This window comes from Sceloporus occidentalis, unplaced genomic scaffold (assembly GCF_023333645.1).
Source record: "Sceloporus occidentalis isolate IW3139 unplaced genomic scaffold, rSceOcc1.0.p SCAF_4, whole genome shotgun sequence".
Lineage (NCBI taxonomy): Eukaryota > Metazoa > Chordata > Lepidosauria > Squamata > Phrynosomatidae > Sceloporus > Sceloporus occidentalis.
In genome coordinates this window covers 100,728,274-100,755,022 of record NW_028316984.1, presented here as the reverse complement: position 1 = coordinate 100,755,022, position 26,749 = coordinate 100,728,274, and the positions used below count along the sequence as shown (strand labels likewise).

Genomic DNA, 26,749 nt, shown 5'->3' with positions numbered 1-26,749 from the left:
GCCTTAATCCCCCTATCATATTATTTATTATTATTATTATTATTATTATTATTATTATTATTATTATTATTATTATTATTATTATTATTATTATTAATATTATTATAATGCAGCGGTTCCCAAAGTTTGGTCCCTCAGGGTTTTTGGACTTCAACTCCCAGAAGCCCTAACCATGAAGGCAAACTGCCAGGAATCATGGGAGCTGAAGTCCAAAACATTTGGCGGCCCAAAAGCTGGGAATCCTTCCAAGGCCGAGAGAGAAAGGGGCGGGGCCAGAAAACTGTAGCGAAACCGGCCAATGAAATCCTTCCCCTTTCCCGCCTCTAGCCAATCACAAGCCGGGCGATAATCGGCCGCCAAGGCTTGTGGGGGAAGAGTTTCTACAGGAAGGTTCCTCTCGCTGCCGACTGAGAAGGAAGAGGGGCGGGACTCCAACTCCCAAGAGGCACCGGGGCTCTTGGCGCTTGCGCAGTGCGAGGCCCGAGCTGAGGGGCGGCGAGGAGCGAGCGAGCGGCCCCGGCTTGGAGCGGAAGATGAGCGCCGCCAAGGAGCCCCCCGCCGAGAAGCAGCGCGGCCACGGAGCCAAGAGGGCCGCCTCCCCCGATGTGAATAAGAGGGGCCGCGGGGGGAGGGAGGGAGGAAGGGGGCCGACTTGTCCTTTGCACTTCGGGGGCCTTTGTGGGGAGGGTCTGGGGCCTCTGTCCGGGAGGAACTCGCTCGCTCACCCAGAGCCCCTTCCTCAGGACCTGTCCTCCGTTTCAGCCTCTTCTCTGGGAGGAGTCCCCAATTTTGAGGCACTTGTCCTCCATTTCAGCCTCCTGTCCGGGAGGAACTCCCAGAATTATCTCCGTTTTGAGCCTCACTAAGCCCCTTTCCCCCGGACCTGTCCTCCATTTCCGCCTTTTGTCTCTGGGAGGAACTCCCACAAGGTCCTCCATTTTGAGCAGGACGTGAAGACTGCCTTCCTTCCCTGTCAGCTGCAGAGGGAAGGGAGGGCCCAGGAGCCCCAGGAGCTCTTCCTCCTAAAGATGCGCCCTGCCCAGTCCCTGTGAGCGATGCGTGGGAGAGGGAACCCGAAGAGCCCCCACCCTTGATGAAAACATCGCTTTTCCAAGCTTCATGCCCTTCCTGTTTCCTCCATCTCTCTCCTGCTCCTGTTTCTGTTCACACGGGGAGAGCAACTGGATGGAGTCGGGTTTAGCTGAAGGCGGGTCGCCCTAGTTGAACGCTAAAGGGACATGGCACAGACTGACTACTTGGGCTTATTGGCAGCCACTCTCAGTGTGTAAACAGTCACATAGGTTTCATTTAGGCTCTTTCGACTGTTGTAAGAACCATTCCTTAGCATGTTTAAACGTGGCAATAGGCCTCTGCCTTCCTAGAAAGGAGCTTGCCTTCTTATAGCCTCCATGCCTTGCTTCTGGAACTATGGTTGGCATTTCCACTCACATAGTAACTTAGTTGCCTGAGTTTAATGCTGCTTGTCAGCAGTGTAAATCACGACATTCTGTTTAGAATTGCGGACATGTTTCTTAACTAGCGTTAGTTGAACTACGCACGGAAACATGATGTACACACACAGGGAGGGGGTCACACGGAATTGTTGCTGAGTGGAAGTTATATACTACTATCTCACAGTTCAGAATATGTAATAATGTAATGTTGAGTGTATGTACGCGCAGCTGGTTAATCTTTCCTCCTTATGTAACCAAGGGCCACCTTCTCTCTTTGCAGCTTGGATCTAGCAGCTGGGAGGCAGCAGATTTAGGCAATGAAGAAAGAAAGCAAAAGTTCTTGAGACTTATGGGTGCTGGAAAGGTGAGGCTTTGTCGTTTAAACAACTTGATGATATGACAAGAGAGACTTAGGCCCTATGCACACTGGCACTTCATGCCGTATTGGGGGCAGAGTCGGGGCATAGCGTTTACAAGACGCACACCCCAGCTCCTCCCACAGGGCAGCGTGAGGCCGCGCACTTTCTGCGCATGGCGCCTCGGTGCTTCTCTGGCACTGCATCCACACAGTGCAGTGCAAAGGGAGTGCCATAAAGCTGTGGCCCAATCTGGCAGTAAAAGGGGCAGCTGCATGCCGCCCCGACTTTGACTAATCATGCTTGGTGATGTTCTGTTTCAGTATTTCTGATAAGAATACAAGTTATGGCATTCCTTGCTTGCTATAGCTAGCAAAGTAAAATTACTCTAATAACAATGCTGTTTATTAATCATGCTTTCCTTGGAAGATACCTTATTTCATGGAAGGATCTGAGAACTTGACACTGAAGGCCAGCAGCCGCTGTGTATGCCTAAGATGTGCATAACAACAGTCTTGTGACACTTTCAAAGCTTCTAAGCTTTGTGGATCAGAATACATGCCAGAATATAAAGAAGTTGCAAGATTTCTTATTTGTACTGAATAACTTTCCAATCTATTGTTTTGTTCTTTTATGATTTCTGACTATAATGTATAACTAGAGATTTACAAATGCATCTCTTTATAAAAGTGTAATTCTGAACTTTTTCTTTTGCTGTTCTTTATAGCCACATGCACATGATGATCTTTCTGTGTTATGGACTGCCACACCATGTAAATATTAGGGTGTCCACCCATCTTGATGTCACTTTAAGCCATGCATATGTATGGCAGGAAAAAAAATAGTTCACCTGTAGCACACCCATGTGTCGGTAATACTGCAGTTCAGGTGTGTGTTTAAACAAGCAACTTGTCTTCTGATGAATGAAACTGATACGGGAGTTATACTCTGTGCACTGAGCAGGAATGGCCTAACTGATATTATAGGTAATATGATCATGAACTAATCCTCTGAATGCTAGGCACAATAGGTTCTAATGCAGCAACTGTTCAGTTTTTCAACATAAATTCAAATCCAATTGCTAGGTCCACCTACAGTAAACTCATTACCCAGAATGCTATTGGTTGATGTCAGTTATGTAGACCTGTTGAATCAATTGTTGAATGGTGAATCTACTCATAATTCAGTTGACTCACTGGTTCTACTCTAGTTGAGACTAACATTAGCATTTAGGCAATTGGATCCAGTGCTGAATGTATAAATCCCATTAATTTATTGGGTCTATTCTAGTTGGAGCTAGCAGTTGGATTTAGTTTCAGCTAATATGCTTGAAATATACATAGATGCCTAGCATACAGCTCTGTTAAGCATAGGCAATTAAAGCCTTTTCCAGTTCTTTTCTGCATGAATTAGTATCAGTTATGCCAGAAATAAGACTTACAAGTAATTCATCTTCTACAAGGGATTGAGAGAAAACATACTTTGCCTCAATCAACTAATGCCACTAAGAAGAAATTTTAATTCCATTAATACTTTGTGTAATTTTCATATAGCATACAATGTAGTCCTTGAATTTGTGATGTAAACAATCAAGATGATGAAAACCTGGCTTCATTTTGGTTTGGGTCCCCCCCCCCCCCCACTAGAATGGCATCAACTTCTGATTCAAGGTGTTACATATGTAGACGTAGGAAAGGTGAGTGCAAAAACAAGCGCAGTAAACAGATCTAAAGGCACATGAAAGCTTATGCCACAACAGCCATCTGAGGAAGCAGGCTCAAGTCCACAAAAGCCCATGCTACCAGCTTCTTTCTTTCATTTAGTCTCAAAGGTGTTACAAGATTCCTTTGCATACAGATAACTTCTCTGATGTGGCTCAATGGTGTTGTAATTCTCCCTGCAAGTTATCAATATGTACCATATTTGCATGGTTTGTTGTTTTTGTTTTTGTGTGCCTTCAAGTCATTTCTGACTTAAGGCGGCCCTAAAGCAAACCTGTCACAGGGTTTTCTTGGCACGTTTTGTCAGAGAGTCTTCCCCATTACCTTCCGCTGAGGCTGAGAGAGTGTGGCTTGCCCAGTCACCCGGTGGATATCATGGCTGAGCCAGGATTCGAACCCTGGTCTCCAGGGTCATTCACACATTACGCCATGCTGGCTCTTTGCATGGTACTTACAAATAATGCCTTAAAGTGGGCTGTGGCCCATGAATGCTTATGCCACAACAAATATGTTAGTTATGTGCCATACACATCTTCCTGTTTTGCTATAACACACTAACATAGCCATTATGCTGCAGTAATAACTTTTATTTTCTTCTAGAAAGAACATACCGGACGCCTTGTTATTGGAGACCACAAATCAACCTCTCATTTTAGAACAGGTCAGTTAACAAGCATGAGTTGGAAATAAGTTTTACATACCTTCTGAAAAATGTATATGAATTCCAGAGACTCCCACCTTTTCTGCCTGAATAGCGACATTCTCAAAGCCACCCAATAAACTTAATAAAGCAGGTATCTAAAGTTTCTCATACTCCTAGTCACCTTTGAGGGGAGGGGGTTGGGTAAATTCATTTTCTGTGTTGGGTGATCATAGAGAAGAACAGAAGTTTGGCTTTGTGAGTTTGACAGTCTGGTGAATTGTGTTCATTTATGGCTCACTTGAGATTTCATTCATAACTTTTGAGACTGGATTCTTTCTGCATTCCTGAAACCAAAATTTTCCTTAGGACAACTTCTGCAAGGCCTTTCAAACTGTTCTGTTGTATGGTTAAACACATGCTAAGTCCTGCCAACAATTCATGATTCCCTTGGTGTTTTAATGCCAAAAGGCTTTGTGGTCCTTTGTTTGTGTTGAAATTAGATGCTTGCTCATTTTACTGGATGGTAATCAGCATATGTAATTTATAGGGGAAGAAGACAAGAAAATGAATGATGAGCTTGAGACTCAGTTTCAGCAAAGCATGGACAGCACCATGTCAGGAAGGAACCGGCGGCACTGTGGACTTGGTTTCAGTGAGGTAATAATATTTAAATTGAGAAAGTGACACAAGAAGTTAAGTTTCTTCAGCAGCTAAAAAAATTATAGAGATGACAAAACTGCAGGACAGTTTAGTAGAATAGGTAGTGTTTTAGTCTAGCCAGCGTGTTGAGTTAAATACGCTGTGCTCTCCATTCTTCATATCACTACCTTCTCATTTCATACCACATTTTACAGCCACTGTGCTTCTTGATTGGGAAACCACCAGTGAATACTAGGCGCTGTAGGCTCTGTTTCAGGGGAAGGAACCAGCAAAACCACCTCTTGAGTATTCCTTGTCTAAGAAAACCCTATGAAATTCATGGGGTCATCCTAATTTGATATGTGATGTGAAGATACGCACACACACACACACAAACAGCCATGGTGGGTTGCTGCAGGTGCAGTCTGGAAAGTGCTTCCACTGGAATAGTGGCTCCTAGCTGTCCAGTGCCTGTTGGCTTAGACCTCTAGCGTTTTCAATGTCAGTGAGTTGGACATAATTTAAAGTCATGTTTTACAGAGTTTCATGGCTTATGCCCTGCAATCATAACATTGTGTTATAGAGAGGAAAGATGGCCAACCAAATCCAAGGGACTAAACCAGGCCAACAAAATTTGGCCCCACATCATATTTTATTATTTCCTTGGTATTGTACTTGTAAAAAAAAGTTGTCAATTTTTTTATCTTTAAAAAAATATTATTCATTCCTTATCTAGGGAGCTGCTATTAGTATTGTATTAGGTACACAGCAAATGTGTTGCTGATATGAAAAATCAAATTAACAGTTATATTATGGAGTATGGTATAAATTGCTGTTCTTAACTTTCAAAGTTGAATTGTGTGTTCCTTCCTCTGACTTTTTCCTTGGAAAAAATTGGGGAACCTTTTTTTCCAGATGTTTTAGACCTAGAGGTCCTATCCAGTAGGCCCAGTGTTAAGGGATTATGTGAGTGGTAAGACAAATCAACCTGAGGAATAAAGGTTCCCTAGTTCTGCCTTAAAATGTCTTCTACTTTGTTTTACAAAAAGAAGTGCCATAAGAGTAGATGTCAGTGGTCTGAGAATGATCAACACATTTTTGGTGTCTGAGATAGGATACCGTTATAATCCCACAACTCTTGTCATCTAGGTGAATTACTCCTCTGTATGATGATGTGTGATATAGAATAGAATAGCCATTGTATAATTATTTTAACATTTTTGCTGCAAAGCTTTAATTATTTTACTGTGGTGACTGGAGCAAAATAACAATTGTCAGCAGGAGGTCTCCTGCTAAAAAATGGGACAAAGCTTTTCCTTGTTCCTTAATCTGCTTCTTTATTTTAGTTGGGTGACGATAAAGAAGAGCAAGAAGATACAAGAGATTCCCTGGAGCCAGAAACCTCAGAGGACTCAGAAAGTGACTCTGACTCTGAGCAAGAAGAAGCTGCAGAACCGCCACCATCTACTGAAAAGCACAGAAATGCAGATGATTCTCAAGCCAAGAAAGATGTGAAAAGCAACTATAAAATGATGTTTGTTAAATCCAGTGGTACATAACTACAAATCAAATTAGCCTTTGAGCAAAATAAGCCTTATGGTTACAGTGCAAAGTATTGGACTGCTTACAGCACAGACCTTTCTATTATGGTTTTAATAAGGCCCTTTTAGAGGAAGAGTAGTGTTTGCATTCCCAATGCCATGCAACTATTTTTATCAGCATGACTGTATCCATTTGTTTTGTAAAATATAAAAATAAAATTGGGTGGGAGGTGAACTTAGTTCTCAACCTACTGTTACATTATTCTTCTGTCTACCTATTCCATGATCGCTATGAACCTTTCTAAGCTTGTTAAAATGATTTCTTGAAATGATTCTTGATGTCCTTATGTGGTTTATTTTTTTAAAACCAGCATCCTGTTCAGATTTTGAATGATGTAATTATTAAAGAGTGAGAATTGGAGCTGCTGTTGTCTTGCTCATGTCCCCATAAGAACAGAATTTTAAGATACTACATTATGTTGCATTTCATTCACCTGTGATGAACTATTTGTGTCCATGAGTAACATTAACTTGAAAATAACATCCGAATGAAGAACTGAGGGAGAGAGAAACTATTTGAGGGGAATAACCTTCATATGCAAGTGTTTGTGAATGGCTTTTGGGAGGGGTGGGGATACTATTCAGAAATTGATTTCAGAAGAAACTCTAAATGGGTGAGTTTGTGTTAAGCTGTAACACGTGACTTTATCACACAGAAAACTGGGAGTTTAAACAGCGAAAATCATGTGAAAATAGTGTAATTGTGATTAACATTTTTATACAACGTTGCAAATAAAGTGCCATTATCCCAGGAATAAACAGGCAATAAAGAGCAGCAAATCATTTACAGGGAAATCGCATGAATGATTTGTTGCTATTTATTGCCTGTTTATTCCCGGGATAATGTTAATTGCCATTTTCAAGCTATTTTTGCTGTTTAAAGCCCCCAATTTCCCCTGTATGATAAAGTCCACACATACACAGAGAGAAATATTTCACTTTCAATCCTTTCCTTTCAAAGCAAGTTTAGATGCTTGTTCTTTCAATATTTTAGAGCCAGTGTTGAGGATATGGCATCTTTAGGTGGTAATGTATCCTCAGAGACCAGTCAAAGCACTCGGTTAGCTATTTTCCTTCTCCAGTGTTGTGTGCAGATTTTAATTCCTGCTTTGATTTATTTTCTGGAAGATGCAGCAGATTTTACTCAATCCGTGAGGAGCCTTAGGGAAAGGGAGCATGACAACAGAAAAAAAACAACCCATGACATGATTTGGGAGTGATACAGTTGAGCAGACCGGATGTGCCAGCATTAAGTCTAGAAGAGGGCCTTGGTGCTTTCATTAGCTGCATTGTAGTGGTAAGAGGACCTGAGTGTTTTCATCAGCTGCAAAATGAAAAGAAGCAAAAGCTGCTGTAGCCTTAGACAGTTTCCATTGAGTCCTTTATTAAGAGGCCTTCCCAAATAATGCTGTTTCGCCTATTTGTTTCCTTTTCACATACTTTTTTTTCCAGAGGGAAGGCGATGATGGGTTGTAGAATATTGTCAGAATCAGAACTAAACCAAACATAATTTGGTGGAGCTTAACCTATACAAAATATGAGTAGAATTGTTGCTTTACCAGTTCTTACTTCCAGACTATTTCAGTATGTTACCTTCATGATGCTGATTGGTCTTGGAAAAACAGTTAAACCTGAGCCCTGCATCATTTGTATTGCCTGTCCAGTTTGTATAGAAAATATAATGTGTATAGTGTGGAAACTAAAGGACCAGTCAGTTGTGCCCAAAACTAAAAAGTAAAATTGATTGTACTATGAAAAATAACTACTGTGAAGGCATTTGTATTTGGCATTGAAAGGCCATAAATCTGTTATGCACCTTTAAATGAGTATTATTTGTCCAGTTCATCCATTTAATAACATCTTGGTGTGTAAGCTGAATGAAGAAAATCTGTTGGTTCTAGATCCAGTTAACAAGTACTATTGTGACCTTGACAGTTTGTTAATAATTAATAATAATAATAATAATAATAATAATAATAATAGGATTTATTTATATGCTGCCCAATCACTAGGAATCTGGGCGGCTTACAAGGCAATAACAATAAACATGAATAAAGAAACAAAGAAACTAGATTACTTGAAGGACTGTCTGCACTTGGATGAACTTTCTTCAGTGCCAATTCTTCCTCAGAGGCCCTTCTGAGGCCTCCCTGTTAGGTTAGTTCAGTTGGTGTGCAGAAGAGACATGACCTTTCTAGTTGTAGCCACCAGGTTGTGGATCTCCCTGCAAATTATATTTATGGCACATACACATTTTAAGAAAGTTTTTAAAATTGGTGGCTGTCTAGAATGTGTGGAATTCATCAATGTGATTCTGTGACTTGCTTTACTTTTAACACCTATATGTTAAAAATTATGGTGCTGCAAGATAATGCTTTGTAGTGTTTTATATTTTTTTAATGAAAGGAACTATCTTGCGAAAGCTATGCTTTCAAAAAAAAAAAAAAAAACAATGGCTTACAAATATGTGAATGAAGCTTCTGATAGTAACAGTAGAGAGGATAGAGACAAAAAGACAATACCACAAATGACAACAAATAAACATTGCAAAAATCAAATGGAAAAGAGAATTAAAATACTTTGATATTAATGCATGTAAAAATATTGAAAGTAAACAGAAAACTGTCGAATCTCAAAGGAAACCAACATGGCAAATTATCTTAAAATGTCAACGTTAATTGGTTCAAAACAAGGTAATATTTTAAGATGGTTCTAAACCAGCATTGTGGGTAATAATAAACATTGCTGAATTTTACTTTGAATGGGTTTTTTGAACTTTTATTACTGAATAATGTTAACGTTTTATCATGATGTTTTCTCCTTATTCCCCTTAAATGTTGCTGCAGATCTAACCGTTCAGCCCCCTCTAATATCTTGGGTTATATTTATATGAACAATAGCTGTTGGATGAGATTAAGGTAACTAGATGTTCCTTAGACTGAGTGGAGGACTGTTCATTCCATACCACCCTCCCCTTTTAGATGTCTCTTCCCCTTTACGTTATAGTATACTCAGGCTTTTGTCTGTGTAATGTTCATGTAACACTAGATTCTCTGGCCTAAAATACTTGCTATGTTAAACAAGAGTGGCTTGGTCAAAATTAAAGGTTTTCTGTGGGGAAGTGGAGGACTCACTTCAACCAGCCACTCTCTCTGTCTGAATTTGTTATCCTCTAACCTACAGAAGGACTAATGCAACAACAAAAAGGATGCAATTAATACAGTGGTGGGTATTCTTTCTCTCTGTGTGTTTGTCAGGTTTTGAATTTAGTGGGAAAAAGTATGAGTTCTCCCTACTTGTTTATGGTGGGACTGCTGAGGAATGAGTTCCCATGTAGCTTAAGCTTCAGAGTGCAAGGTGAATTGACCTATTAATGAATGTGACTGGGCCATTCGTGCATGTTTTTAGCAACATACCTTCTCTAGAAAGGGTCTCAAAAAGTCTAGGTCTAGATTAAAAAATAAACTCTCTGGACTATCCCACTCCAGATAGAAGCTTGCATTATTTTATGCTCCTCTATTCAACAGTAAATGAATTCTTTGTCAGAAATCCAGTTATCTAGAAGTGTAATATGTTAACCTCCATGTCATACTAGTTTTCTATGGATCAAATTCATCCATGCCTTACTAGATTTTTTGGGGGAGTGGGGAGGAAAGGGATGAAGAAATATTCATCCAAGCAACTTCCCAGCCCATCTGTAATAGGAAGTGGTACGGTCCACACAAAGGTTTACTCAGTAACCTCCACTGCAAGACACACGTCAGTCAAAGGGAAAAGAAAGTGGCTTCCAGTGTTCAAGGGAAAACATGTTCTGCCACGGTTCGCTATGAAAAAAAGAATCCCTTGGGTCAAAAAGGAAGGATCTTACAAGGTGCTCTAACTTCACACAACATTTCCTAAGAAAGGATGCTCACAAGTTTCTTTCAGAAAGCACAATTTTTAGGGCAGCATCAAAGCTACAGGTCCTTCTAAGGCTATGGTTGGGGAATTCACATCAAAGATTGTATGCACATGTTAGTTCTTATGTCAAGGCGGACTGCTCCTGGAAATCTCTTGTGGGTTTACTATAGTCCCCAGAAGAGATTAAATTATGCACTGAAGCTGCCTCTATAAAATGTACTAGACAAAGAGAATGCCACTGCTTGGTTTCATAATCAAAGCTTGGCATCATTCTTTGCTTTGAGTTCTGATGAACTGTCAGGAGAAAGGGAAGAAGTATTCAGGAAACATGGAATGGCCAGCAGGTGTGTTTGGGTTTGAAAAAGGAGGCTGCTTTTATCTGGCTTCCCCCTGAATCCTGGAGTCTTTGAGTATGCCATTGGAAGAGTATGTACTTCACTTCATTACTGTTCATACTGTTATGGCCCATGTTCAGGATGTACTTGAGATAAGACAGATGGCCCCAGAGCTGGAACAAAACTAATTTACAACTTCTTTGTATGGCCAAAATCAATTCCCCCCTCCCACTTCCCTTATTTTCATAACAGATTACTATGAAGAAAAGGCCAAAGTACTTGGGCTGTTTTTTAAAGTAAAAATAGTGACACTAGTTACAACCTATTACATATGAATTAGTTTTCTCTTTCTTTTTGTAACCACCATGGAATAAATGATTTAACAGTTTACTGTTATTTGTTGTAATTATATCTTTCTCTTCAGGATACAAATCTATTCAGGGCCACTTAAAAATAAAAGGTGTCACCATACATGCCGGTACAGGAACTCAAGGTGGCCAATTTGCTCCATTGAGAGCAAACCCATTGAATCAATGAGATTTATGCTTGTGTTGATTTACCCTTTGGCAGTTGATTCAATGGGTTATCTCTGTTCTGGATTAGCAAATGGGTTTAGAAGAAAACATTTCATATCACAAAAGAGCAATATAGGTGAACTGTAAGAAAATGCATTAAGTTTCTATCACACTTCTGGATGACTCCGTCTCATTCTTTCTCCCCTTTCCCCAGTTTCCATCATCTTATTCTGTACCCACTGAATGCAAAGGGAGACTCAGAGAAAGACGTTGGCCACATACCAGATGCATGGAGTGAAGTGCCCAGGAACAGACCTTTAAACCTAGGAATGAGCAGGTTGTGCATGTGAATAGCAATAGAAATGCAAAGGTTGTGGAAATGGTGATGAGGTGCCAAGTAGATGGTCCTTTGGGACAAAGGTGGGAAGAATGATGTTGCCTAAAGCCAAGGTAAGCAGATAACCATATGAATGGTGGAGGGAATTATAGGAATGTAATGTGATGTTGGCTGGGAACCAGAAAGGAGATGTGATAAACTGGCCAAGAGAGCCCTCATGAGGCTGGGGTGTTAACCAATGTTACAGTATGTGGAGTGTGCCAGGAAGCCCTTGTCTCTGTTCAACCCACTGCTGATGGTCTGGAGTTTGCGGATATATTCCAGATATGCTGATTCTCTCCAGTCTTCCTTTGTAGTTTTTGTTGTTGTTCAAGGACTGCACTTCTGAGGTCCCAGAGAAATTGAATTGTTCTGAAATCTTTTTTGTGTATTCCTATTCCTAATGTCTGATTGAGACCCATTTATCCTCTGGCTCAGCGATTAGCCTGTTTGCCCCAATGTAAAGTGCTGAAGGGCATTGCAGACAGAAGATGGCATATATCACATTGTGGAGGAAGAGCAAGTGAAGTTCCCTCTAATACTACGGGTGATGTGATCAGGTCCCGTGATGAATGCTGGAGTACGTTTTTACCAAGCTGTTTTTGCAATTTTGGCCATTGTCCTCCTGCTTCCAATTTTTCTGTTTTGTACTTTTGAAAAAACTTTCTTGAATCACAAATGTTACAGCTGCTACTGTTTTGGTTTACAGAGAGGTAATCAGAATGAGACTGGTGTCAATGCAGAAAAGTGGGATTGTAGGGTTTGGAGTCCTCTAATAGCACACGTTGGCACTGTGTTGTCACAGTTGGCATAGGAATGTTTTGGGGGGCTCCTCTTTTCCACCAAGCGGGAGAATTATGCCAAAAGTTCATTCTGGGTAGAGGATACTGTTTTGGGTACATCAGTAACAATATTCACAGTCTGAACACTGGAGACAGGGAATTATGTTAAAACGAAATTCCTTCCCACAGTGTACATGGTGACAGATGGCAGCATGTTTAGCTAAAAAAGGACCTGGGATCTATTCTTTTTTTGTTGTTGTTGTTGAAAGAATAATGTTAGTTATATTTTTAAAAAACTAATATAATTCCCAGTATTTCTTAGAAAAAGTTTGAAATATAAAGATTGGGTATGTAGAGACATCCTGTAGCACCTTTGAGACTAACTGAAAGAAAGAAGTTGGCAGCATGAGCTTTCGTAGAATAAAGTCTACTTCCTTCCAAATGCATCTGAGGAAGTAGACTTTAGACTTTGAAAGTCCATGCTGTCAATTTCTTTCTGTTAGTTTCAAAGGTGCTACAAGATCTCTCTATGTACTAATTCTACAGACTAACATGGCTATATCTTTGAACAGTTAAAGATTGTTCAGTTTCAACTCTTCTGGAGAATGACTGCCTAACTCTTTGGTAGCTGAAACTTTCCTCACGTTGCAAATAGTCTTGGCTGCCAAACACACTGCTCCATATGAATGAAAAAAACAGTAAGCATAGCTAATCCTCAAATTACGTCATCCTATGTCAAAGTTTTGGAATATTGTGGTCCCCTATAAATTTTGGCTGACTGGACAGATTCTGCAATTACTTACTTTCCCCCTTTGAATGTAGATGCATGTGTCTAAGCCCTTGGGGCTGTGGTTTTTGTTGTTTTGAATTATCTGAATAAAAAAGATTAATTAATTTGATATGTGTGTGCATTGAGCATGTTAGTCTCTGCCCTCCCATGGGGAGGGACACTACATCTGTTTTAACATTTGTAAGGTGCCTTGACTGGGGAAATGGTGGGATATTATCACTATTAATAATAATATAAATAGGAAGTGTAATATCTTAGTGATAAAGCATGGAAGCTCATTAGGCACAGGGTAAGTGGATAAGTGACACTACACAGGCAGCATATGAATTAAAGCTCATAGCTTGGTCAGTAAAAATAATTTCAGCATCACATTAGGCATTCTGGCCCAGTCAGAAAATTCTTACCTTCCACTTAAATACTTTCTATTGAAACCAGTGTTTTTTTATCTTGAGAGGCAAGGAGAATAATTCTTCTCCATCCCTTGGGTTTTCAAATGCATGCAAGACTTACAAATAATCAAACTTAATTTTGTTGCAACTTATTAATAAGGTTTGAACATTAAAAAACAACAACACCCAATTAAACAAGCCTCCACTGTATTCCAAATTGTGACATACTTGGTTTTACATGCAGGGACTCAGTGCTATGTAGCCAAATGTGATCTATAGTACAAATTTACACAGCCATACTTATTTGTGCACTCAAAGCTTTCAGTAAAATCAAGCCTCTTTTCAAGAACTCTGCCCATTTTAAGGGCTTCAGATTTTGTAGCAGTAACTTGCAATGCAGTTCTGTGCCTGGAGGGAGGAAGAGATGGCTGGCATCAGCCCTGCTTTCTTTTCAACACCAGATCAAAGCATCCTACTCTGCCCAGATTGTCTTGTCTAAACTATTCGGTAAGGATATTCAATACAGACATTTGTTTGCTGACTCAATAATTTTTATGTCTCCTATTTTGAAATACTCTTTGTTTTTATAGTCCTGAGATCTTTTGTGGATGAAGGGAAGTTTATGCATTTTAAAAATAAATCAAGCAATCTCTAGTAACATCTCTTTATACTTCAGAAAGAGTCTGTGCCACTGTGAGCCCCAATTTGCAGAGAACGGTGGGACGGAAAAACAGATTATTAATCAATAAATATAGTTCCGCATATACAATATTTTATTCCTTACACCTCTGGTACACTGAAACTAGAATGCCATATTCATTATTTCACATAGGTTTATCCGTAGATTGTGTGCGCACACGCACACGTATATGTGTGTATTTGCATCTGTGTCTTGCTTTATGCCTTTATATTTTAAAAATCATGGGCAGAGATTTGAGTCACTTTAAGGGGGCTACAAAAGAAGTTTTTTCCTGCTGTCATGGAAATCATTTATTAGACATATTTTAAGAAAGCACTTGGTAAATATGCTAGGAATGATTTCAGTACAGTGGATGCTCTCGCAATACGGTGAATTGATTAGGTTATATCTGCCAGTTACCTTTCTAAACAGCAAGTTTCCAAAGCTTCATGCTAATACAGTACACAGTAGTACAAAGCATTATTTGACATTTTTATTTATTCCATGGGTCAAAAGGTTTTTTCCACTTTCCCATACTCTTGCAACACCTTTATTTTTTCCTCCTTTTTCTCAGACTTACCTGTAGTTTAAAACATTCAAAGTGTAGCTTTGGCACAGAATACCTCAACAGGCAGTATTAAAAATGCCCTTTAAAAATTCCAAACCTTTGAACTAAAAGATATATCTCAAGAAGTTTTCATGGAAAGTTCATCTCAGTCGGTTCAATTCAGCTACACTTAGATGCACCTTTTCAAATAATAGAAAAAAGTGTAAAGAGGTCAGACCCAATCAATACCCTTGTTCAAACAGAATCCCAGTCACTCTGATGTATGTACATTTTGTGCTCTTCCTTTGTACTGTTCACTATGAAGAAAGGTTCCTTTTGGAAGTTGGCAATAAAAGTCTTAGCCTTTTGAATGCAGCTAACCAACCAATAGCAATGTTTACAAGGCGAAAGCATACAGCATTCGACGCCTTCTCTGTACTACTTCTATGTAATTCATGCACTCTGCATTAGTAAATGCTTTAAAATACAGGAAAACAAACAGAAATCAAGAAGGTCTGGGCCTCAAAAGCAAGCTCTCCCAATCTCAGAAGTGTGTGTCTTAGCAGTGCTACCTTCTCTCAAAAGCACCAACATAAATTGCTATGGAATTATATATGAAGTCCCCCTACAACCGCATATATTTTTGGATGAAGTCACTGAAAGGGAAAAAGTTTAAGCTTGCTTATTGGCTGTCCGTACTATTTCTGGACAGGTATGTATGTTAGACAAAGCTGGTACACATTTGACAGAGATGACATATTATATAGTCTGTGGGCATAAAGAGTTGGCATAAGCTCATAAAGAATTTAGATTAATTTGGAGGAATGAGCTACTGTATATTGTTACAAATAACCGAGGGCACATAGCCATAGCACATCTTAGCATGAACCCAGGACATATGGAAAGAAAGATATTTTCCATAATGCTAAAACATAAAAATTTTTTAAGCAGGAGAGGAAAGAGAGCTGTAAATAAAGATGTCTGGGTGGGAGCCAGTGAACATATCAGACACTTTCTATACAAGTCACTTTCCCAACATACTCAAATAGCAGTTTATGTCTTGGGAACTGGGGGTGTGCGTGTAGGCTATCAAGGAAAATGCTTAAAATGTTTGGGATGTTTTTTAAAAACATTCTGATTTTACCATAGCTAAAATCAAGAAAATGATTATCAAAATGGTCAGTGGTCTTGAATGGCCCTGAAGATGATGTTCAAACCTTCTTAGATGATAAGGACTGCAATAACTCCTAGCTCATTACAGTTGACCTTTGTCTGGGAAGGTGGTAGACTTGTAAATTTCTACTGGATCACTCATCTCCATATACAGTCAGTTCTTCATATCCGTGGATTTTTAAATCCACAGATTCAAGTATCGATGTCTTGAAAATATTTTTTAAAAATATAAATTCCAAAAACCAAATCTTGATTTTGCCATTTTATATAAGGGACACCATTTTTTTCTATTCCATTGTGTTTAATGGGACTTGAGCATCCATGGATTCTGTTATCCACTGGGGATCCTGGAACCAAACCCCAGAGGATAACAAGGACTCACTGTATTTATTAAAAATTTCTAACAAATGTAAAAGGGTAATGAAGCAGGACATGTTTTAGAGAAGCCAATTCTTGATTCAACTGATGCTTTTTCCCCCCTTTTTAGCAGGGCTTGCCATTTTCTAGCTTGAGGATTTTACCCTTACAAACACTTTCTGCAGTTAACTGTGCTATACTTTCCTGGATTTCTCCAGATCCCTTTTTTAAAAAAACTGGCAACACATTGACCACACTCTAGTCCTTTGGGACAGAGACTAATCTAAGAGCTAGTTAGAAGTTCAGAAATTTTGCTTTTGAATTCTTTAAGAACTCCCAGGTGGATGCCATTTGGACCCAGTGATATCTACTGTATGTGTGTAATTTGTTAATGAAGTCTTGAACATCATGTTTGATGTGATGTGATCTGCTTTTACATGTGATGTTTTTAATTTGTCTTTCCTTTCTACATGGTAATTTTATCTATCTCTCTATTTAATTGTTGTTATCTTGTTGTTATCTTAGAGTGTACGCCTTGGGCAGGCTTTTATATACTCCTTAATTTTACCCACTTTGTACAGCGCTGTGTATAATTACAGTGCTCTAGAAATAAATAAATAAATAAATAAATAAATAAATAAATAAATAAATAATCTGCCCCTATTTACTTCAGTGATCTCACCCCCTCAGCCCCCCTCCCAATTTGGGAATATTAAAATTTTGTATTGTCTTGATGTTATTTGTGGCACATTCCACAAATCTCTTTTTAGCAGCCTGAATTTTCTGTTTTCATTTCCTTGATGTATGTCTGCTTTTTAAACTCTAATTTTTAAAACCTTTCATTGAAGATTCTACAAAGGCAATTAGTGAGGTCACGTGCAATTTTGGACATGGATAATGTCACCATTATTATGGACATATACTATTTTTAGCAATGAAAAATTATTTAGCACCAATAATGGACAAGAAAAGAGGTGATTTTTACAGAATAGTACATCCGTGCATCTTGAACATAAGCCCAAATCATCTCATGTGATCATATATGAAAAAATGTTTAAAAGTGATATATTCATTCAGATGTACATGTAACAATCCCAAACATTGTCACAGAACTTACCAAAAGCTCAGTGGCCTCTCCACCAAAAGCTTTTATATCATCACAATGATCTTTCAAAACTTAGGTTGCTTACCCATGGCTACCCAACACAGCATTAGGACTGACCATGTACTTTGAATTTGGTCTTCTGTTTACTGCACGAAAGAAGCTTTTATGTTGATGTTACATTATCACTGAAGTAATGTGGTGTCTACAGCAAAGAGATAAGGAATCAGGAACTGTGTCAGTATGTCTATCTAGCAGCTTAGCAACCTGCATGAAAAGCAGGATTCTTACCTATAACTGATGTTCTTCAAGTAGTCATTTGTGCACTCACACATATGAGATTGGATATGAGCAGAGCAACTCTGCTGGAATCTTCTAGATGGTTGAGAGTCTTGGCAGTAATATCCCCACTAATAGAGCAGCTTCCTAAGATTGCTACATACAATTAACAGCTGACAGGTCTCTAGATACATATCCTTAAGACCAGGAATGATGATGGAAGAATATGTAACCAAGGAATGGCTTCTAGACTACCTATGATAATCATTAAAAGAAACCAAGCACACATAATGGTCATGCAAATAATTATAATAATGTGATCCATTATCAAAAATATAAAATGGAGATCAATAATCTTTTAATTAGGATTAATGACCATGATATCAATACCATTGACAATGAAAATCTCTTGAGGCTTGGTCCTGGGGATCATCAGTGATCTCCTGAATGGGACCATGAATCATCACCTAAAATGACATGTGTCAGAATCAAGAATCATACCATTGTTTCAACATCAGTGGTGCCTTTTCTGTATGATGATGCTTAATCTTTGAGCTCGTTCTCTTTGTTTCAGTATGCCTTGTAATGATTGATGGTGATGAAGATCTTCAGGTACTGGATCATCTCAAACATCACCCTAAGACTCACTCAATAATAGGGAATCTGCATGAGTGTGTGACAGTTCAGCATTAAAGACATCTGAAGGCAGAATACCTTTGAATACCATCAAAGGAATTGTTTAAACTGAAACCTCCTAGACTTCATTTGTTTCTTCTTAATCCCCTAGTGAGCTTAGTCTCTATGAGACCATTTACCCTGGTGAACTTTATCCTAAGATTCAGTAAATATAGGCCAAGCCAACTATTCCAATTTCAGCAATGGTACCAAAGATGTACTATTGACCTGGGTTTACCTGGATGCTCACAACAAAACATTCAGCACACTGGATGATTACCAAACCACTGGTTCTGACATAATCTGACATTGTTCTATATATGGTACCTTACACTCCCAAATCAGCAAATGGAGTCTTGCAGACCTGTTTTGCCATGCTTCTCTGTTAAGCCCAAACAGATCTTGCACAGAATGGCATTGTAGGATTTGCACAGAGCAGACATTTAATCAAACCTTCCAACGATGACCGAATAGAATCCATGTAGCCATATGCATCCTGCCCAAAACTGTCCCAGGACAAAGGGAACTCTCTGACAGAAACAATTTACAATTAGGAACTGAAAGAAAAACAAGGTAAAATTCTCAACAACTACAATTGCTACTCTTGTGAAAGTCAAAGTAGAACTGAGCAAACTGGTTCTGGGACATACACATAAGAGGGGGTGGGTGACCACCAAACTTATCAGCTACCTAGAAGGAGTGATCTGCACAGGAGCATACCCATATGTGTTATGCACAGAGACCTTGATGAAGAACTACAAGGTACAGACACAGGTATGAATTCAAATTCCCAAGTCAGAGGAAACCCTCTCTCTGTGAATCTGAACTAATGACAGCAGCTTAGAAGCAGTAAAAACAAATCAGATTCAAATTCAAATGGAACCTGAACAAAAACCTGATGGACAATGGTTGAAAATGCAAAGGCAAATCCAATATTAAGTTAATAGTTTAATATGTACATATACATTATCCCCAAATGGTTACATTTAAATTAATGTTTTGTTGCAAAATATTTCTTTCAACATTTTAATAAAGGCAAAAATAAAATAATTTCATTTTGGCAAAATGTTACAGACTTGACACTGGCAGTATTCTGTTAGTTAAAAATAGACTGCATTTTCTAAATACATTTCTCAAGAATAGTTTCCAAGTATAGTGAAAATAGAAGAAGAATTTTTATTTAATAATTTTAAACATAGCTGCATTATTTTATTTTTAATTTTTGTTTTGCATAAGAGACATAAGTGAAGTGCAGACAGAATCTTTACTTAAATAATTTATTTATGGAAAAGAGAACACAAGTAAGCATTTCTCTTTGTGAAACCCTTTTTCAGTGAGTAGAAAATAAGCCTGAATCATCTCTTGACTATCCTTAATAAAATAAAGTCTGAAGTAGGCTGATATGAGATTGTATTTGTTATCACTTTCAAGAATTGCAGACAACAGAGCTGAGTTTGAGAAAAAGGCTAAAGCCAGCCATTTGCATGAATTTTTCTTACAGAATTTCTGTGTAAGAAATAAATATTTATACCACCACATGTGACACATGGTGCATTTTGCCCCAAACACAGGTTGAGGCACAAAAAGTTGCAGAACAAGACTGTATCTTATATTCTGAAAATTACCTATTTTAATACCAACCTCTTCTTAATCACCTCATTTGTCTCTCAAAGTACTAACATTCCCCACCTAGTCCTGGATATCTGAAGATGCCATATTTGTTCTGAACATTCCACTCTAGTCTGAAGCAGGCTTGCACATTATTAAAGAGTCCATTTGACTAAGAGATTAGTTCCCTAAAATTCATAGGTTACAGTCCAGAAAGCTTGTTTAAGTCTACCCATGGACTTGCATGCTTCATGAAGGCCTTTTCCCCATTGAAAGGCCATCCTCTCACAAACCAGAATTCAAAACTATTCCAAAGTTGCAATACTAGCTTGCCACACAGTGCAGGGAACGTTGTTCAAACATAAAATCATACCAGGAAAAAATGTGCAGTTCTCTGAGCTTTGACCATTAATTCCAGCTATTCTACATCTCTTATTTTGGGTAGCCACCATGGGCCAAAGGCATATTACTTTATCTAAAACCAGTGGAATTGGAACTTCCCTCCCCTCACCCTCCAGCCCTTTGTGGAAACAGAAACTTGTTGCAGTGAGCTTTCTAAGGTGTACTGGAAAGTTGTAGGAGAATCACTGATTTTAAGAAGCAGTAGGATCCAGTGGAAGTACACTACCTAATCCTGGCTTTGGAAATAACATTCGGAATTAATTTTTCACATATTTGATCTCTCTACAGTGCATTCTATCTATATTGCAAGAACGTATTTATAGTTCCTAACACCAGTAATGACCCAGAACACAAAACAGATTATGATTAAATGACTTTCCTGGGTCTCATTTTTGTGAAGCAAGAGCTCCCCTTTCTCCAGTGTCTACAAAGAAATGTCTCTGCTCAAAGAAGAGATGGGGAGGTGTGAATTCATCCATTATGAACATATTGGATATTTGCAAACCACTCATAATGGGTCCAGATTCAGTAATATATGGGAGATGTACTGAAATCATAACTAACTTAACTCTCATTGATTTCAATGGATTTATTGCAAGTATGAATAAATCTGGATCAAATCTTTTCTATTTAAACACATTTCAAGTTCAAAGCATCAACCATTCAATGGGTTTTTTTCATTAGCCAGTCTTTTGCCTCAGATATAAGAAAATATCTTGAATGTGAACGTTTTAGCAAGACTAAAGGCATAATCCCTTAATATACTAAATATTTAATATTTAGTATATTTAATATTTAGTATATTTAATATACTAAATACATAGTGGTATTTTTTCCTGCTGAAAAAAACATTGATTATAAAGTATATATATTCACTAATAAAATGATACTTTCTAGTAATTGGTGTATTGCTCACTTTATATATTTCAAATGAAAGTGGATGATTAGGTCCACCTTAGCTAGATGAAGCACCCATGTGCAGAGAATTCATACTGAATTCAAGAGAGACCAGCTTCCTCACTCTTCTTTCTCTTGAGTATGTTGCAGAAGAAGATAAAGGAAAGCATGTCTTCTCTGTATTTTGTCTCTGCTTCACTGGCATGAAACATGATATTCAAACTCAAAATGGGAGTAATGGTAATCCAGGTCAGAGGGAAGGCTGGATAGAGTTAAGAGAAGTCTTCCAGAGCTCCCATTCCACACAGTGGCATGTCATGCTAAGAGTTTGTCATCGCCATCTGCCTGAATATGCCATTCTATGTTCTAAGTGGGAGAGGAACAAGCAACATGTTGTGGACTGGGAAGCTCCCCATAAGCTGGTTTCTGAGCTGCACCAAGAACTATTGGGGGTAGGGAGAGAAAGGCCAACACATTATATTCAGGCCTCAGATGCTGTACCTGAATGAGGATAGAGACTAGATCACACACACCTTTCACTACCCTGAACCTAAGTTTAAAATTAACAAATGTATTTAAAAATGGTACCCCAACTGTGTTGTTAGATTGGACTAGGTTCAGCAACAACACAACAGGAGTCTACAACTATTGCCAGTGCCAGTAGGCTATACAATAGTTATTAAAACAGGGAACTTCATTTATATGTTTTACATCTGCTTTTAGTGTTTACATGGGATTTCAGAACCTTAGTATTTCAATAAAATTCCACCTGGTTATTAATCAGTAGTCACAAAGGCATTATGAGCTCTGAGAAAAATAGAAAAAGATCTCAAGTTACCTCTGCTTAAACACTATGATGTGCTTTCAAAAATCTTTCTCTTTAAAAATAAAATAAAAAGCTTGTCTTTACAGCATGCACTTGGACTTTAAGATGAATGCAGTTCATCTCCCCCCCCTTTTTTTAAAAAAACCTAATATTTATTATGTTTCTAAAAATGCACTGGCTTACAATCCAGTAATTACATCCAGAAGACCTATTAATAACAACAGTAGTTGAATGCACTTAACTATATGGTGGGTTGTGGCCAGTGTCAATATTTTACATAGTACCAAAAGTGCTGTTTGTATTTTAAAAATGACAGAATGCAGATAAACTAAATTGTTCTCTTATTTTGTACAATCTGTCTCTGTGCAGTTATTTAATCAGTACTTATAATGTAATAAAATAATAAAAAATGAGAGAAAGCTAATGTAGGAAGTTCTTCCTCCTTGCTCTTCTTGTTCATGAGGTGGTTGTTCACTGGTGTTCATCAGAAATCAGCGTTCGGTTACTGCTTTGGCTAATATGAAGAGAAAGACAATGTAGTTAGATAGTGTTTAGAAGGAAAGGCATACAACAAAGATCAGAAAAAGATAATGAAGTGTAAATGCTTATTTAAAGCATGTGCTTTATGAAAAAGAAAGAATAAATATAGGCCCATACATTTGAAATTATTTTTGCCCACTGACTTCTTTTAAAAAACATACTAGAAACACAGGAGAATGCATTTTAGTTTTTGAAAACAAGAAAAAAAACTGTTTGGGGATTCTTTCTGCAAGGTTATTTATACCAATTTTCTGGCAGAGCTATGTTTTTTGAGTGAGACAGTGCTGGATGTCAAAGGGTGTGATTGTTCTGAGAAATCCTCCACTTATTGAGGATTTAACTGAAATTTAGCCCCTTACTTGCCATGGTTAACAGAATTTGTCAGAGTAATGTCTTAGTTGTTTCAAAGCTTTGTTAAACTATACCTCTGGTCACGCAGAGATTCTTCATAAGAATGTATGAATAGACAGGAACATGCAAGGTAATTCACCATACAGTCACTTTCTTTATCTAAAATAATTGTGTGATTACACCTTTAAGGCGATATGAAAATCCAGCTGCTACTCTAGTTAGAAAATATCCAGTGAATAAGTAGCTAAATAGTAAGTTTATATAGTTATAAATACCACTGATCCATTGCACAAGTGGGCAATTGTGGAAGGCTAAGGGCCACATTAGACCCCTAGGATACCTTAGAGGGCCTCATACCCCACCACACCTGTTTCTCTCCAAAATATCAAAAAGCTTCCCCCTATGCTCCCCTCTAGGAGGCATTTTTACCATGTTTTGGGACCTTCCTGGGCTATTTTAAGACCAAGAGACATCTTTTTAAAGTGAGTGGAAGTAACATGATTTTTCACTGGTCTATCTAAATAATAACATGAGGTGCTCTAAACAAACTCAAAAACAAAGTGTTTGTTACTTTGATACACGGGTCTTTCAAAATATCTAGCAACATTTCTCATATCTATCAATAAAGAGAAGTTAAACATTTATGATTAGATCCTGTCAAAGAAGACTCAGCTAAAATGATAAATTGTGACACTGTAGGTGGCATGAAAACAGGATATGCAACTGCACCACACTAAACAAAATGCAAAGATACAGAGGAATGTGCAGCAATATTGGCTGTTTAAGAGTAACGTTAATTGATATAGGCATGCTGAATATATAGTGACTAACTTGTAGCAAAGATTTGCTTTACTGACACTTTGAAATTATTTGGTTAGGAAAATAACAGAAAACATATAGCCAACTTTTCACCTGTTGTCAATCAATATGTATTTTGATAAGAGATGTATACATGGTTCTCATTTGATATCTCCAGCCAAACAATATGCACCAAAATGATAGTGACATTCTAATAGTTTTTATTTTTATGTTTTTCAGTTCACTTGATGGGAAATTATTTGTGCTACTTTGCATATGCTGTATATCTTCTGTTCTTTTTCTTTCTTTTTTGTAAATCTATATAATCTAGAGTAGGCTGATACTGAAAAGCGATGTGTAAACATTTAGCTTTAAATTTTATATCATGATGTTAGAACAATCAAAACTAACTTTTCACAAACTCACAGCAATTGCTGAACATTTCCACAGGCTCATATGCACTTCATAAGAGATCTTTTTCTTAGTTGCAAGAGACAATAATAATTTAGATAATTAAAGGTGGCATGCACTAATCAGGATTAAACTGACAATGAAAGACAGACAGCTCCCAACAAGGTTCAAGCATAAAATTAACGACAAAATAGGCAACCAAGAGCAGTTAGTTCTTACTTTCAAGGTGTTTAGACAAATGTGTAGTGAAATCCATTGCTTAAGAGGGGTGGCTGAGGTACAGAAGGTGAGGGTGCTTTAGATGGGTAGGTCAATTGCGGAGCTAGAAGGGATCACACAAAGGAATTAGGGACCATGTTCTCTGTCTCTCTCTTCTCTTTCACACATACACACGAGATTATGACTACATGACAGTAGGGTCAGTTGCACGAGACTGAAAAGTTTTAGTACTATATGCACTAAAAGCAGTATATAGACTGTGCAAGTGTAAGACAAATTGTGTACTATGGAAAGCCTGCTCCCATAATTTGAATATTCATTGAAAACCCGTCATATTTAATTTACTCTATTCTATCTTCCTCAAAAGAGAACAAAGAACTCCACCTTCTGACCTGTGAAAATGTCATGCAGTAGTAGTATTGTCCTCACAAAATAAATGAACAACTAGAAAAGATGAGAGCTGCAGAATGAGTGATGTGACTGCACAAGCAAAAGCTACATCTGTTAAGACACACTAAAGACCCCTGCTGTGGGGATCACTTCTGTAAGTTTCTATTCATCTGCTGCAGAAGAATATATACCAAACTAAAAATCCACTTCAATCTGCTGTATAATTATGACTAAAGTCCCTCCCTAGACAATTCTGGGAGTGCCATTTAACAAAGGTTCATCAAACTATGAACCTGAATATTATAATAATAATAATAATAATAATAATAATAATAGTTTGTTTATATCCCACCTTTCTTTCAGTCTGGGACTCAAGATGGCATACAAAAATTAAAACAAAGTGCTTTTAAAAACTGACATTAGGATGAAAATTTAATTAAACTATCAATGTAATTAAAAGTAGTTTAAAGCATGGCATTAGAAGAAAAACAACAAATATAAACAATATAGCACATTACAAAGGAGGGCATCAGCATAGCTCTCTAGCAAGGGAGTTCTGAAATCTGAGAGTCACTACCAAAAAGGTACTCTCTTGGGTTTCCCACCAGAATGCCTGAAGGAGTGGTGGGACAGAGCGAATGGCCTCCCCAGAAGATCTCAAAACAAGGACATGCTCATATTGGAGGATATGGTCCTTCAGGTAACCTAAACCTCAGCCATATAGGGCTTTCTAGGTCATAACCACCACTTTGTGCCTGGAAACAGAGGGGTATCCAGTGCAAATGTTGCAAAAGAGCTGTCGCTTCCTGTAGCCAGCATCAGAATTCTGAAGTCCTGGCTTTCTTTTTTTGACTAACTTTTGAAGGCTAGGGTAAAAGCAAATAAAGGTCTTCATAATCATTCATTTTTATATAATGATTTCTAAAAAAATTAAACTGAGTAGTAAATCACTCAATATTTACCATTATCATCAAACAAAACTGAGAACTAAATCTAGTTGCTAGCGCCTACTAAATCAATTGCAGAAGTGACAGTTCTGTGAATACCACTGATCCAATGGCACCACTCTAGCTGGGAGCAACCACTGAATTTAGCTCCAGTTTTGATATTTTGGGGATTTTATTATCTTGTGATTTAAGACTATTGCTACTTATACACAGTAGATTTACTGATGATAGAAAATGAAATAAGTCAATAAAATAATCACCCAGATAGTTTTTGGGTTATACTGGCCCTGCTGTATCAGTAATGCACAGAAGCATTAAAGTATAGGGTTAAGTACTATTTAGCAATAACATCTCCATCTGCTGACTTTGGGTTGTGCTGGACAAATGTACACATTTTCTTTTCCCCATAGAAAAACACCCACTTTCAGTAACAACTTGAGAAATCAAAGTTTATAATTTATTTTTAATCTTGGGGTAGATTATAAATTAATCAAGCTTCAGCATTTTATTTTTATATATTTTCCAGCACTGTATCTGAATGTCTCATATATTTTGTTGTTGGTTGCCTCCAAGTCATTTCCAATTTATGGTGACCCTAAGGCAAACCTATCATATGGTTTTCTTGGCAAGATTTGTTCAGCATATATATGAAACAGAAAACAGATTAGAAGGTGTACTACAAGGTATAAAAGTGAAACACAAATTTGCAGCAAACAGGAATCCACACTTGAACTTTGCTGCTCAAGAAATAAACCAATCAGCATTGCTTGATCTTTTTGGATGCAGCACTGTTTAAGTTTAAGGAAAGTGCCCTTAAATTGCACCAAGGACTGGCTTCAGCACAGGGAATGTCTGCCAACCTTATTGGGAGTAACAACAGCTACTCTGACATATTATTGAATAAATACTTTCCAATTTTTAAGCTTCTATCCATGTTTGTGCAGTATGCTTCCAAGCTATTTCAAACTATTGTTCCTCACACCATATTATTTTCCTTTTATTCCTAAAAGCCAATCAGTACATTAACCCTCATGAATCCTTCATAGG

General features: G+C 38.0%; 2 protein-coding genes across 9 annotated transcripts in view; one reads left to right on the top strand and one right to left on the bottom strand.

The window, feature by feature from the left end:
* Window positions 1-434: 434 nt before the first annotated feature.
* CUNH11orf58 (chromosome unknown C11orf58 homolog) lies at window positions 435-6,775 on the top strand. 2 transcript variants are annotated; one of them, XM_089521083.1, is made up of 5 exons: window positions 435-605; window positions 1,735-1,818; window positions 4,132-4,192; window positions 4,722-4,831; window positions 6,160-6,775. In XM_089521083.1, exons 1-5 carry the CDS (start codon window positions 534-536, stop codon window positions 6,370-6,372), a joined length of 540 nt encoding a protein of 179 aa, XP_089377209.1. In that variant the 5' UTR covers window positions 435-533; the 3' UTR covers window positions 6,373-6,775. The 2 variants fall into 2 exon arrangements, with proteins under 2 accessions (XP_089377209.1, XP_089377210.1); XM_089521084.1 differs by lacking the exon at window positions 435-605 and adding an exon at window positions 2,538-2,698.
* Window positions 6,776-19,254: 12,479 nt separating this feature from the next.
* The window catches only part of PLEKHA7 (pleckstrin homology domain containing A7), a 227,503-nt gene continuing 220,008 nt past the window's right edge, over window positions 19,255-26,749 (bottom strand). For 5 of the 7 annotated variants that reach the window (XM_089521073.1, XM_089521074.1, XM_089521076.1 and 2 more), the window contains 2 exons: window positions 24,366-24,468; window positions 19,255-22,560 (listed from right to left, as the gene is read on the bottom strand). In XM_089521073.1, the coding sequence (XP_089377199.1) occupies window positions 24,377-24,468 (92 nt within the window). In that variant the 3' untranslated portion in view covers window positions 19,255-22,560; window positions 24,366-24,376. The remainder of the gene's footprint in view (window positions 22,561-24,365; window positions 24,469-26,749) is intronic. The other 2 variants (XM_089521075.1, XM_089521081.1) reach the window with 1 other exon arrangement.

Coding starts and splice junctions, on each gene's coding strand:
- CUNH11orf58 (XM_089521083.1), top strand. CDS start 534: ATGAGCGCCGCCAAGGAGCCCCCCGCCGAGAAGCAGCGCGGCCACGGA. Junction 1,819..4,131: donor GACTTATGGGTGCTGGAAAG/GTGAGGCTTTGT, acceptor ATTTTCTTCTAG/AAAGAACATACCGGACGCCT. Junction 4,193..4,721: donor AACCTCTCATTTTAGAACAG/GTCAGTTAACAA, acceptor TGTAATTTATAG/GGGAAGAAGACAAGAAAATG.